The sequence below is a fragment of the Polyodon spathula genome, chromosome 28, assembly GCF_017654505.1.
Source record: "Polyodon spathula isolate WHYD16114869_AA chromosome 28, ASM1765450v1, whole genome shotgun sequence".
In the NCBI taxonomy this organism is placed as follows: Eukaryota; Metazoa; Chordata; class Actinopteri; order Acipenseriformes; family Polyodontidae; genus Polyodon; species Polyodon spathula.
The window spans coordinates 1,566,757-1,580,109 of NC_054561.1; the positions used below are offsets into that span (position 1 = coordinate 1,566,757).

General features: G+C 41.0%; 2 protein-coding genes across 3 annotated transcripts; one reads left to right on the forward strand and one right to left on the reverse strand.

Moving 5' to 3' along the window:
- Window positions 1-34: 34 nt before the first annotated feature.
- On the forward strand, window positions 35-5,554 carry LOC121302039 (proline-rich protein 15-like protein B). Its single transcript, XM_041231835.1, has 2 exons — window positions 35-251; window positions 3,384-5,554. The coding sequence occupies exon 2, from the start codon at window positions 3,402-3,404 to the stop codon at window positions 3,726-3,728; it is 327 nt and encodes a 108-aa protein (XP_041087769.1). The 5' UTR covers window positions 35-251; window positions 3,384-3,401; the 3' UTR covers window positions 3,729-5,554.
- A 1,389-nt stretch (window positions 5,555-6,943) lies between these two features.
- pnpo (pyridoxamine 5'-phosphate oxidase) lies at window positions 6,944-11,384 on the reverse strand. 2 transcript variants are annotated; one of them, XR_005947657.1, is made up of 8 exons: window positions 11,154-11,384; window positions 9,299-9,423; window positions 8,871-8,970; window positions 8,548-8,601; window positions 8,250-8,378; window positions 7,856-7,926; window positions 7,153-7,388; window positions 6,946-7,062 (listed from the first exon to the last, which is right to left on the reverse strand). XR_005947657.1 is itself a non-coding variant. In XM_041231571.1 (7 exons), the coding sequence occupies exons 1-7, from the start codon at window positions 11,355-11,357 to the stop codon at window positions 7,223-7,225; spliced, it is 849 nt and encodes a 282-aa protein (XP_041087505.1). In that variant the 5' UTR covers window positions 11,358-11,384; the 3' UTR covers window positions 6,944-7,222. The 2 variants fall into 2 exon arrangements, 1 of the variants encoding a protein (XP_041087505.1); XM_041231571.1 differs by having other exon boundaries at window positions 6,944-7,388.
- Between the last annotated feature and the right edge of the window lie 1,969 nt (window positions 11,385-13,353).

Genomic DNA, 13,353 nt, shown 5'->3' on the forward strand with positions numbered 1-13,353 from the left:
CACACACACACACAGAGTCAATGCACCTGCTAGCAGACACCTGATTCACAGACTGCAGAGCGGCGAGGGGAAGTGCTAAAGAAAGAAAGAAAGAAAGATTTTGAAACAAACAGAAAAGCATGTCGGCGAATGAGTTGACCTCAGGTTGCAGTCAGTGAGATGCAGAGTATGACTTTTCACAGCTAAACCTTCTGATCATACACACTCAGCACAGGGTTAAAGGAATCCTTCAGAAGAACTTGTACCAGCAGGTGAGGCTCTTATTTTGACTGTTTTTATCTGTGGTACAGACAGTATATATGTTTATAGAAGAATGTTATGCATACACATTGTAAAATGGATGGTACAATTTGAGATCTGTAGCATCACACACTACATCATGTTATTTAGGATGGGGTGCTATAGGGTTTTTAATGTAACTAAATGTCAGTACAGTATTTCTTCTGGGGTCCTTGTACTGGCCCCATGCTACTTGAAGAGTGTGTATGTATGTATGTATGTAGATATGGCAAGTACCGAACGCGAATACGAATCCGATGAAAAACCACACGAAACAACGACGAATCCACGAATATCCCCATGAAATAGTATAAGTCTCCTCATATCAAGGGAGAAAAGATAGTGGTGAGAGAAAAAAAATAGGAAAAGAAAGAAAGAGGAGGAATAGAGAAGAAAAAGGAGAAAGGGGAAAAGAAGGGGGAAGAAAAAAAAGAAAAAAAGGGGAAAAGGAAAGGAAAGATGAGAACACAGGACAACTTTTTTGGTGTTCATTTTCTCACTCCTGCAATTTAATGGAGTACTCTCATATCTCACTGATCTTGGTATCGCTCTGCATGTATGCGTTTGCACACATCTAACTACGCGAGTTAGAGGTGCCTATTGAGTCAAGCATTCACAAGGTTATTACCTGCTAGGTTCTATGCTTTGTTTAACCTCTTAATAGTTAATAAAGTGTTGGATCATGAATATTTGATCGGCAGTTCTTCCTTCTCCTGTTACATCATTAGGCAGATCTGGAGCATAGTGGTGTTCATTTCCGCTACTTAGTTACTTTCTGTCACGACAAACACACAGGTTCTGTACAAGGGGGTAGCTCAGTGGTTCGAGGGCCGGGCTGCAGTGCAGAGAGGGGCTTGGGTTCAAGTAATTAATGTCAGATCAGCATTGACCATGCAATGCTTTCAATTACAGAGCACGTACTACGTGGTAATCGCTGTGTAATTGTTAGAGAATGAGTGCAGGTACAATGTCAGTAACTCAGAATGCTTTAATGACCCAGAGCTGACTGCAGAAATACCTGGTAACTATTTAGAAGTTCTTATCATTTATATTGCAATAAAGGAGTGCTAAATAATCAAGTTTCTTTCATCTCATTTTTCATAGCGATATTATCACTGGGGCCCATTTCCCTCTGTTTGCTGAATATGTATTGGCTCTTTGCCTGGGCGGCTTCTTCCTGGTCCCTTATCACGTGTCGTGTTGTAGGTTCCTGTGTTCCGGGGTCAATCACTGGCTCTACACCAGATCAGCTGTATTTAAATTTGGAAAATTTGCATATAACAAAATAACATTAAAAAAAAGTACAGTGATAATGATTAAAAAAAAAAACAACAACTAGCAAGATACCCTTTAGTAACACGCTTATAAAATAATTTGAAACTAAAAGAATGTTAGAATATTAGATACGGCCATTTTTCAGAGTCGTCGTGCAAAGTGCCAAACCAAAATTATATACTTCCTCAATCCCACTGCAATCACAGTTTTAATTATTATTATTATTATTATTATTATTACTATAATTATTAGTTTTTGAATTACATTGTGCATCGTCATGTTTAAATGCCATGTTGCATTTTGCATTTTTCAGAAATCCGGTTTGATCAGCTAGTTAGTTTGTTTGCACAGCCTGGGGTTGTATTTCTATATACTTCAAACTGTGCAATCTGGACTGTGTCTCACTTGTCCTGATTCTGTGCGTGACAGAAATCAGACTCCTATTCCATAGCAGTGTCACCCATGCCAGGTTTTATTACCAGCTTGACTCTCCACAGTGTGTGTAGGTAGCAATCTCAGGTGCGTTTTATTAAACTCGTAGTGAAACCAGGAGTGAATCTAACTGCTATGCAAGGGGAGTCTTATTTCCATTCATGTATTAGTGTCCTCTGAAGGTGCTAGCTGAAACATTTTATTAAAAGCCTATTTGACAATTTATATTACATAGGGATGACCCTGCCATCGCACTATTGATCCACTTCCTGTGCAACTGTATTGTCGTCTCACTCACTTCCTGTGCTGCACATTGGAAGTGGGGGGGGGGTAATTATATGACATCACTATAATAATACAACAACAGCTTAGCCACAATGTCACATGAAATCTGAGTTACTTTTGGCCAAGTTAACTAACCTTTGAGCTATAGGAAAGGTGGCATCTTTATTTCTTTATATTTTTTGCTTAAGCAGAAATGACTCCTTTCATGCCCTTAAGCCAGTTCTGGTTCTTAGTACATTTTTCCAATGACGCAATCGTTGCACTACGATAAAAGATTAGCTATTGAAGCTTTTTTTTTTTCTTTCAATTTGGTGAACCCTGTAAAAAACAGATCCCTTTTTTCCCTGTCTTGTTAGCCGTCTGTTTTTGAACCTGCCAGCAGAAGGTCCAGGCTTTTTTCTAATAGTTTTATCTCAACAATTGTTAGCACAGTATCCTGGAAACACAGCATTTATTACTCTGCATCGCCTAAAAAAAAAAAAAAAAGCGATGGTTTAAATTTCAACTGGCAATAAATCAGTTGAAAGTCTCACGCGATTGATTCATATAAAGCTTTACTAAGTACTGCACCATAAAATCCAGACAAGGAGGCAACTGACAAAGATTACAGGCTGGTTTCATCGTTAATGTTGACTTGGTGAAGCTGTGGGTCTATCATGCAAAACCAGTTCTTGTCCTGCCAGATTAGCAGCGTCTTCCTATTGCAGACAGGATTGGGATCAATCCCTTTACTTCAAGTCCTAGTACAACTCCACACATTATTTTACATGTATTATTATGATTGAAATATCTCCACATTGCTGTGTGTATTAAATGCAGTCAGCGTTTAACCAGAGCAAGGTAAACTCTTCCTGGCGATTTTTTTTAATATGTCAGGTGAAACTGGAATGGTATTTTTTTATGCCATTGAAAACACATAATGGTGCATAAATAAATACAATTTAAAGACTACTGTGATTTCTACTGTTATTAATATGCAAAAAATTTAAATAAAGTAAAAAAAAAAAACAATCTAATATTTTTCTCCTTCTCTATCCACACACATTTATTTATCTGTTTATTTTTTACATGTTACCATATATCACCTTTTTTTTCCACGCCTGTTTTTCCAGGACACGTCACGCATTGCCATGGCAGACCCGTCCTCCTCGCAGAGTTGGTGGAAGCTGACCTTCCTTCGCAAGAAGAAGTCGGAGCCCAAAGTTCTGTACGAAATCCCGGCGGAGTACGGCAGTAACCACGGCAACAAGGACGAGGGCAGCAGCGCAGGTGACAGCCAGTTCAACGCGAGGCTGGAGAAGATTGTCGACAATTCCGCCACCAAGGGCCGGCACATGAAGGTGTCGCATTCCGGACGCTTCAAAGAAAAGAAAAAAGTCCGAGCTACCTTGGCCGAAAACCCAAATCTCTTCCCAGAAAACACGAACAGCGAAAACCACAACGAGGAGAAACACTAACAGTCCATGACAGACTGCGATACCAATAAAAAGAAAATCTCAGAAAAATCTAATAAAAAACAAAACAAAAATCATACCGGCCTTAAAATACAGGTTTTATATTTATGTGCGTGCGTGCGTGCGTGCGTGTTGTCAGTACTCCAGAGTTGCACTTCAAATGCTGGTGACACCTACAGTTTGCCTGTCCGTTTATGTTGTATAAATTCTAATTGGTTTTAGGGTTCAAGACCTCTTGTTGGGCACACACACACGCACGCACGCACGCACACACGTTGGACAGGAGAGGGCAATGCTTACAGGTGCTGAGAATCAAGAAGCCTCCATTCCACGTTAGTTATGGAGGTCTGGGTTGGATTAGGTCACATCTGATTTTTTTTTTTTCTTTTTTCTTACTGGACGCACAGGAAACGGGGCATAGCCAGCAAATGACCTTCACTCTCAGTGGCTTTTCAGAAATGGGCAATGGGCAGCAAAGAGTAAAAACATGCCGATTTTGTCATAAAAGTGCTAGTAAGCCATTGCATTGTACCAGCCATACGATTGCTCCTGCGTTGCTAGAGCCGGACCACACAGTACGATCTCTGCCCACTGTGCGGCGATGCCTATGGCACAGTGCTGCCTGCCTTTCTCTGGGTTATTACACTGCACGGCTGTAATGGTGTATATGTATTTTGGGGTTTTTATGTTTTGTTTTGTGCAGCAAAATGAATTGATAGCATCTGAAATCCAGAAACCCCTAGTATTTATTTTTTGAAAATGAATGTAAAATAACTCATGAGCTTAACAACTTTATTTAACAATAGAGCCGGGCAACACGCCTGTCCTCTGAACTAACATTTTTTAAATTAAGAAAAGTTTACCAAACAGACTGATTGCATCGCAAGCCCGTTCTGCTTGGTAAAGTCGATTAACAGATTTTTTTTTTTTTTTAAAGACAGCTCCTGTGTTTTATCGACTCCTTAAAGGGGAGGGGTTAAGAATATACAATATTAGTTACTTCAAAGTGATGACTTGAATTCCCCTCTAACTATACTGTATCTAGTACAGTCATTTTTGTGTATGAATTTGTAAAGTATGAAATATCAGTTCTATAAAGTTATGGAAAGTTTTTATTTAGAAAGGGCCTATTCACAACCTTTTCATGCACGAAACATTAAAAATAGATGAAAAAATTGTTTTGGAAACATAATATTTTTAATTGAAAATGTTTTGGTTTTTTTCTCCCCCTCCACCATTTCTACATAGTGCGAAATAGCATCCTCGTTATATGAGGTCATCGTGCACTTGTGTCTTCCATATGAGGTCATCGTGCACTTGTGTCTTCCATATGAGGTCATCGTGCACTTGTGTCTTCCCAGTGCCTCCCATATAAAGACAAGGATAGTTAGGAACGCTTCATTTAAAAAGAGTTCACAAAGAGACAACTGAAACGGTTTCAAAACATGATTTAAACAAAAGGATGGTTTTAAAAAAAAAAAAAAGTGTCCTTCAGAGGAGAAATAAATAAATAAAAACAAGCATCCTTAAAGTTTTGTAGATAAGAGCCCACGAATGAAAAGAGGATTGGGGTTCTGAGAAACAATGTTGCAAAACGAGAATCAGCCCACACAGGCACAGAGCACAATTGCTTTTACTTTCCTTCTAGAAGAATGGTGTAAAATTGTCCCATAAGGGATCCTTGAGGGCAATGCTTGCATGACCGAGTCTGACAGGGCAAAGGAAGCAGAAGAAAAACCAAAACATGCTTGTGTTTTCTCAACAGTTGTACAATATACACAATGGTGCCCACAATTCTTTTTTTGTTTTTGTCAATGAATTGTTGTTTTTTTTTTTTTTTTTTTTTTTTATTTAAACAGTTGTATGTAATTTATAAATAAATGATTTTATGAAGAATATAAATTATAGCCTGAGGTGTAAATTTATATATTTAAAAGATGTGGGCAGATCCATTCTGTACGAGATTGAATGCCATTTATAGTAATTTACACAGGGGGCATGCCCCCCTCACATTTTCATTATTTCAGATAGAATATTCTTTACGCATGCATCAGCTACACAAACTGAGTTCAGTGGATCAGGTGCCTGGCGACTCCACAGTTCTGTGTTCACTATCCCAAAACTGGAACTCAACCAATTAAAATGATCCAAGAGGGACGTCACAGAAACGGGTTACAAATGCGGAATCGATTTGCATCATGGGCTCTATCATTTTCCTGCAATCTGGCATGCGTCACAACGCTGTCCTGCAACCAGGATGAGAAATTCATAATATTATTAATAATATTTATTATTATTATTATTATTATTATTATTATTATATAAGAAAAAATCACTTTCAACAAATTATGCTGCTGTTGGCACAACACTGTAAACATTTGATCACCTGGGATCAATTCTCTCATCAATGCTTAAAGTGCCGCCGTCTGTCACGCCCTCTGACGTGCGGTATTAACTTTTCAACTAGTTTGCCCAGATCTACACTGCCTGCACTGACAGCTCACGCTTCAGGTATCCAACTATAGCCCTGAGGAATACCTTCAGCCCTAATAACAGTGTTCAGTTACAACAGCTCGTGTAAACAGGACACGCTGTGTAAGGTTACTCTGCCACGCCTCGCGACAAGATAAAAAGACTGCAACTCAATAAGGACAAGTTTCGAGAGAGAGAGAGAGAGAGAGAGAGAGAGAGAGAGAGAGAGAGAGAGAGAGAGAGAGAGAGAGAGAGAGAGAGAGAGAGAGAGAGAGTGGGAGAGATACACGTCTGTTTTCTCCTTCATACTCGCATTTCCTCCCAAACACGCTGTCTCTTGCAAAACCCTTGTCTCCTAGCAACAGTAAACATGACAATCTCCACAACTTGTATGGGGTTCAAATAGATATACATATTATTATTATTATAATCATGATGAATTAACTCAGTAATTAATATAGTCTCTGTAAGTCGCCTTGGATAAAGGCTTGTATTATAAATAAAATTTACACATTTTGAACTGGCTTAGCTTTTATCAGGCATCCAAAACCTGTCCTACTGCCCTCTACAGGAAGCACAAAGCACCGCACCAAAGAACCTGTTTCAATGCCTTTGGCAACAAGCAGCAGCCATTTTCATTGCAAGCACAAGTAAACGAAACAAAATTGATTAATTAATTTATTTTTATTTTTAAAACCTTTATTTCTGCTATACAAACATATAGTAACATTAAAAAAAAAAAAAAAAAAAAAAAAACAGACAAAGACGTTCACAATTTCAATATGAAACCCAACAATGAGGCTGTGTCGCAATGCATTCTAGTATTTGTAGTGCTTATAAAAAAATTAAAAGTCAATCTGTGGTCCTGCGAAAAGAAAAAAAAAAAAGAAAAAAAAAATGAGAAAGATGAGGAGGTACCGCATTTGGATGCAAGTTTAAAAAAATATATAAATACCAATAACTGTCCTAGTGAGTTTAGGACCACCGAAATCCGCCTTCTGGAGGGGGTTCTGGAATCTTCATCGTCAAGGCGACAGCCTGTGGAATACCCATCCTCCTTCTCCCTTGTGCTGCATTGTGCCCTCGAGGCCGTCTCCCTCCGTCTGCCGGCGAAACACGATGCGATCGTGGAGCCTGGTAGTCTGGCCCTGCCAGAACTCCATCACCTGCGGCTTCACGATGCAGCCACCCCTGCCAAGGGAGAGACCAAAAGGGGCTCTGAGAACAGCGGTATGGAGGAAGAGATCACTTATGAGGGGCGGGAGGGGGTGGCTGCAACTACGGTTTGAAATACAGTTTGTGAGAAACGACTAGTAGAGGGCTTTGATATGTTTTATTTTATTTTTAAGGATCAGTTTTAGGATAATATATCCAAATTAGGATTTGTTTTTTATATACGCCTCAATCACATATATTTTAGTATTTTTTTAAAGAATAATGTAAGGGTTTCAGAATATTAAATTCGGACTGAATCTACACCCAGGTAGTTCTGATTACTTCACTGCATTTACAGCCAGGATGCGCGTGTAACCGGGTGGAGGCTGTTCGTGAACCACGACCCTGCGCACCGCAAGCGAGCGTCTTAACCACTTCTGGTCTGGACCTGTATCAGCAGTGTACTGCTACAGCGTGCGTCCCGTGGCCTCCGCTGGACTCACCAGTAATCAGGCATCGGCACGTCCTTCTCCTTGTACGTCTCCTCCAGCTCCGCGTTCTTCTGCCTCAGGAACTGAAATCAAACCAAATCATGGAAACACCTCCACGTCAGAGCACATTTATTAAGGTCTGCAGGCAAAGTGCAGCTTGCAGTTCTGCTCATTTTTATTTAGTCATTTTTCTAAGACAGGAAGAAAAAAAAAAAAAAGATCTCTTCACGGTACAAAACAGCCCAGCGTACTCCAGCTCAACCCAGCCCACTCAATCCCAGCCCAGCCCAGCTCAGCCCACCCCTCCCCAGCCCAGCTCACCCCTCCCCAGCTCAACTCAGCTCAGCCCACCCCAGCCCAACTCAGCTCAGCCTACCCCAGCCCACCCCAGCTCAGCTCAGCTCACCTCTCTGTCAGGAATGATGGTGCTCTGCCGGCTCACCAAGGCTCCGATCTGGCTGCTCTTGGGTCGGGAGTGGAAGTATTCCTCAGAGCTCTGCCTTGGAATGCGCTCCACCGGGCCCTCGATCCGAACCTTCGGGGGGAGGGGGATTCTAATATATTCAATATTACTTCTGACTGAATCCTTTATGTTATCACTAGTGCATTGTAAAGGTATTAACCCAGCAGGATTTACAAGAAACTCCCAGCTATACAGCTTCATGCGTAACAGGAAAGAGGTGTACTCTGCATGACATTGTTACCTGTCTGTTCAGGGGCTCCCAGTAAAACACAAGCGATGCAAAAGGGTTGCTTTCCTGTAGGTAGAAAAAATATATATTTTTAATACATTTACTACATAGTTAATGATGCAACGATCTACTGTTCCTTTCTACTTATACCAAACATACCGATGGAAATAAGACTCCTATCGCATAGCAGTTTCACCCAGTCCAGGTTTTACTGCGAGCTTGATTAGCCACAGTGTACAGGTAACAAGTTCAGTGTCTAATTAACTCATAGTAAAACCAGGAATAGATGACACACATTATATATAAGTGCAGTGCTGCTGTGGCTCATTCCTCACCATCTCCACTCCTTTGCGGCTCTCGTAGTTTGTGAAGAATTGGAAGCCCTCCTGACCAAATCCTTTGAGCAGCACCATCCTGGCTGAGGGTCTTCCCTCCCTGGGGACGAAGACAGCGTGACCAGAGAACCCCGTTAGACAACCAACACTTAATACAACCAAGACATGCCGCCACCACCCCCCCGTAATAGCCATAGCTGTACTCAGAGGAGCTCCACAGTGGATTTTGGCTAGCTAGCGGCCCCTGGTGGACAGGACCAGCCCTGCAAGGCACCTAGCTGACTGCAAACACAAGTCTCCTGTTGAGGAGATGAAACACTGAATAAAACATGAATCAAGACCCTGCCTCCTCTCTCTCGCTCTCCCATCCTTCCTAATCTGGTACAGCCCTGTGGTTCTTTGGTTAAGCAAGTCAATGGCTTGCTTACTTGGTGCTGGTGGCCAGGCACATGGCATTGGCTTCCCCAATCGCGGGACACTTTGTTGCCTGGTCGAACCAATCTGCAAACTGCTTAATGGGATCCAGGGAGACCAAGTGGCTTTCTTCAAATGCCTGCGAAAAACACAAGACACAAATTATATATCAATTAAAAAAAAGGAAAAAAAAACCGCTGTGTACAATAAGGTGCAAAACCAAAATGAAAAAGGTCTTGTAAGTAAACAAAAATGTGACTAACTAATAAAAAAATTTTAAAAATTCGAAATCAGGACGTTTCGGATTGCAATTGATTTTTTAACAAGTGTTCACGTGCGTGCGTGCGTGCGTGCGTGCGTGCGTGGTTTGTGCGTTCTTGTGCATATCTATGTATATATTATTTATATATTATATATATATATGGTCTTAAATATATATATATATATATATATATAATATACGTTCAGCAATAAAACAATTGTTGTATGTCAGACGCTTGCGTGGAACCAAGACATCTGTACCGCGTAGCACTAGGTGAATGTACATACATTGGTCCACCAGTTGTCAATCGTTTCTGTACGTGATACATCGTGATATGAAACCAATTTGTTTACTCGACTGTCGCCCAGATGTATGATATATATATATATATGTATATATATATATATATATATATATATATATATATATATATATATATATATATTCACGTAGAGGGCCCGTGCGATCAAAGTCAGTCAAGATATACGTTCTGTCCTGTCTAGAGTTTTTCTCCAAAAAAAGCGATCTGCTAGACTCTCAGGCCAACTAGAACCATCCTTGGTCGGGACGCATACGGACCTGCGTATGCCTACGACAAATACTACAAACACAATTAGTGTGGGTTTCATTATATTTATTTATTATTATTATTATTATTATTATTATTATTATTATAGTATTGTCAATCAATAGTGCGTAAACAGAATGTTTTAGAAGATTCACTTTTTTTTTTAAATCATGTGGATATACTGCAATGGACCAAACAGCACCTATCACATTAAATATAGCGTCTGTGTCTAAATATCAGAACAAGTCAAGAACAGCAACCGCAGCGTCGCAGAGTCTAGGTTATGCACTGGAAACTGCTCCAGGGTTACCTAACCGGCCAGTGAGAAACGCGTTGAGCTGACAGCCGGCGATGTATGATGAAGCTCTTCAATAACACTGCGGTATTATCCATTTACAGCAACACAAGCAGCATATACTTGAAGTGCAAACGAAGCGTGCCAATGCGATGCCAACCGCATAGGGGAAGGCATTCTCACGTGATCTAGACAGAATGCACAGTCCTTACTATTACATCATCACAGTTCACAATGTGTTCTCAATGCATTCGCGCTCCGATCTCAACCAGCCACCCGTCAAAACGTTGTCTTTTAAAAAAAAATAATCTTTAATAATTGGAATTACTGAATCATGACACGTTTTTTTTTTTTTTTTTTTTTTAATCCACCGTTAAAGTCAAATGCATTTATGTGCTGTGAAAAGGTGCTGTTTTTTTATTTCAGTCTGTAAAGGTATTTTAAAGCTACGTGATAATCATGTTGTATTTGGTGTTACTATTTCGATTGTAATTGTTAAGGCGTGAATAAGGACCAAACAAACTCAGCGCATTATCACATATAAAACTAACAGCTATATATTTCGTAAAGCAGATAATTCGCATAAGGTAGTTTAAGGTATATAACCCACGAAGTGGACCGCGCAATCTGCATGCATGCGGTGTTTTTTTGTAGCACAATTTATTGCATCAATACAGAGTGACGGCTGCTTCGCACTGACACGCAGCGAGCACTCGCCTGTCAAATGAACATTCTGCAACTAACCTCCTTGTCCTCTTTGTAACCCTTCCTCATGTTGCCGAGGTCCATGCCCGCCGTCGCTTCTGCTAGCTGTCGGTTGAAGGTACGGGAACGGGTAAAATACCGGCGTGCAATGTGGAAGATTGGACCCGGACAGAGATAGAGATCGAGGCTGTCCTTGACCAATTTTTGCCAGCAGTTTCTCATTTCTGGCAATAACACAACCATCCACTGCAAAAGCCGTGTTGTGACGCCACGACGTACAGCACGCAGGGCACGCCCGCCCTTCTCTTTAGCGTCCTCTAAAGCGTGGTGCCTGTCATGTAAAATGACAGTGCGCTTGAATAACACATAGTAGACACACGAGTTACAGGCATGGAAATACGCCGCACATTGCATCGCAGATTGATTAAAACTCCCAGTAAAATACACACCGACCGATGAGGTTATTTGTATGGGATTTGTCGGAAACTCTGTTTAATGCACGGATGGAAATGAGACTCCCATTGCATAGCAGTTTGATCCATTCCTGGTTTTACTATGAATTCAGTAAGGCACACCTGAGCTTGTTACCTGTACACACTGTGGCTGATCAAGTTCGGTAGTAAAATCCGGAACAGGTGAAACTGCTATGCAACAGGAGTCTTATTTCGATCCATGAGTTTGTGCAAATGTCATGTTTTAAGCTACAGTGTCCCAGATCATGTTCAAATCATGTGCACTCTGTCAATGAGAAGGCTTTGTTGACAACCCAGTTTGCTGAAAAGTACATTGGCTTTATGCTGTTGGGCAAAGTTGTTGCTTTAAAAAAACACACACACACACACACACACACACACACACACACACACACACACACACACACACACACACACACACACACACACACACACCACACACACCTAAAACGCAGGGACTGCAATGCAGAGTGGCGTCGCAAGAGGGCGCCAGATGAATAGACACGCAGGCACCGGGTAAAGAATGACCTCTTCAAGGTCAAAATTCTTTCACAACAAATTTAGTCAAAATGAGTTCTTACCTTTATCGTAGACAGCCTCTGCCACGCCCCACACACATAGCTGCAATTTAATAAGGAGGGTTGCACCCTGACTCCATGACGTACACAGGTGCAGTGAGGAACTCGCCCCGCAGAGCATTCTGGGAAGTGTAGTCCTGCAGTGAAAGCATCCAGTCTGAGACCCTGTTTCATGCCTATTCACCAAACGTCCCGTTTCTGCCGTGTCTCCTTATAGATATTCCTTCTGCTGGCCGACTTGTTCTGCTTTCTCTTCGCTCTGTGTATTTCATGCTTCCTATAAACCGTCTTTTTCAGGAACAGCGGCCTGAAACCTCGTCTCCTGAAACCAAGTTCCGAGCCACAAAGCTTCTTCGTGTTCCCTCAACTTTAGGTTATTGGCATTTTTTTTTTTTTAAAACTTAGGGTCGTCAAAAAAAAAAAAAATAAATAAATAATGCGGACCCATATGCGCTGTCTGACTGTCTGTCTGTCTATCTATCTAGTCTGTCTGTCTGTTTGTCTTGTCTGCCAAACTCTCCACACAATGAAGCGAAGGGCGGTTCAAAGTCAAGCCTGGCTAGCGCAAAAACCATGCAATGATAAATGATCTTTAAATTTCACCCCGCAGTGTAAATTAACTGTATTATTATTATTATTATTATTTTATACACATTAGGTAATGTGATTTTTAGTGCACCTGCTAGCTGCAACGAGCGAGCTGCGGTCAGACTGCACTCCTTAAAATAAAAGCTTTTATCTCTTGGGGGAGGTAAAACAACAACAAAAATAAATAAATAAATAAAATAAAATAAAATAAAAAAAACTAAGAAAGCATGCATTTTCTTCGTGTGGATTTAATTACCCGTATTTGTTCACTCTATACTGTGCAGACTCTGCCCGTTACCACCAGAGGGCGGTGTATCGGCATCCCTGCTTCAGCCCACACACAGAGGCGTTTAAAATCGCGATTTCTGCTGGCGGGTCAAATCTGACATGCATGTGCTGCAAATGATAGACAGCTGAGTGCGCTTTAATTTGCTCTTCTAATCCTGCCTCCACAGGACAGAGTTTACGAACGCACACAGATTAAGAGACACACACACACACACAGACCGCTAGTCGTGTGGGATCTTCTAATCCTGCCTCCACAGGACAGAGTTTATGAACGCACAGATTAAGAGACACACACACACACACAGACCGCTA

Excerpts from the sequence above, each read along its gene's own strand:
- LOC121302039 (XM_041231835.1), top strand. The coding sequence starts at position 3,402 with ATGGCAGACCCGTCCTCCTCGCAGAGTTGGTGGAAGCTGACCTTCCTT.
- pnpo (XM_041231571.1), bottom strand. The coding sequence starts at position 11,357 with ATGGTTGTGTTATTGCCAGAAATGAGAAACTGCTGGCAAAAATTGGTC. Across the intron at positions 8,602-8,870 it reads GCCGCAAAGGAGTGGAGATG|GAAAGCAACCCTTTTGCATC; the intron begins GTGAGGAATGAG and ends TTCTACCTACAG. Across the intron at positions 7,927-8,249 it reads CCATCATTCCTGACAGAGAG|TTCCTGAGGCAGAAGAACGC; the intron begins GTGAGCTGAGCT and ends GTTTGATTTCAG.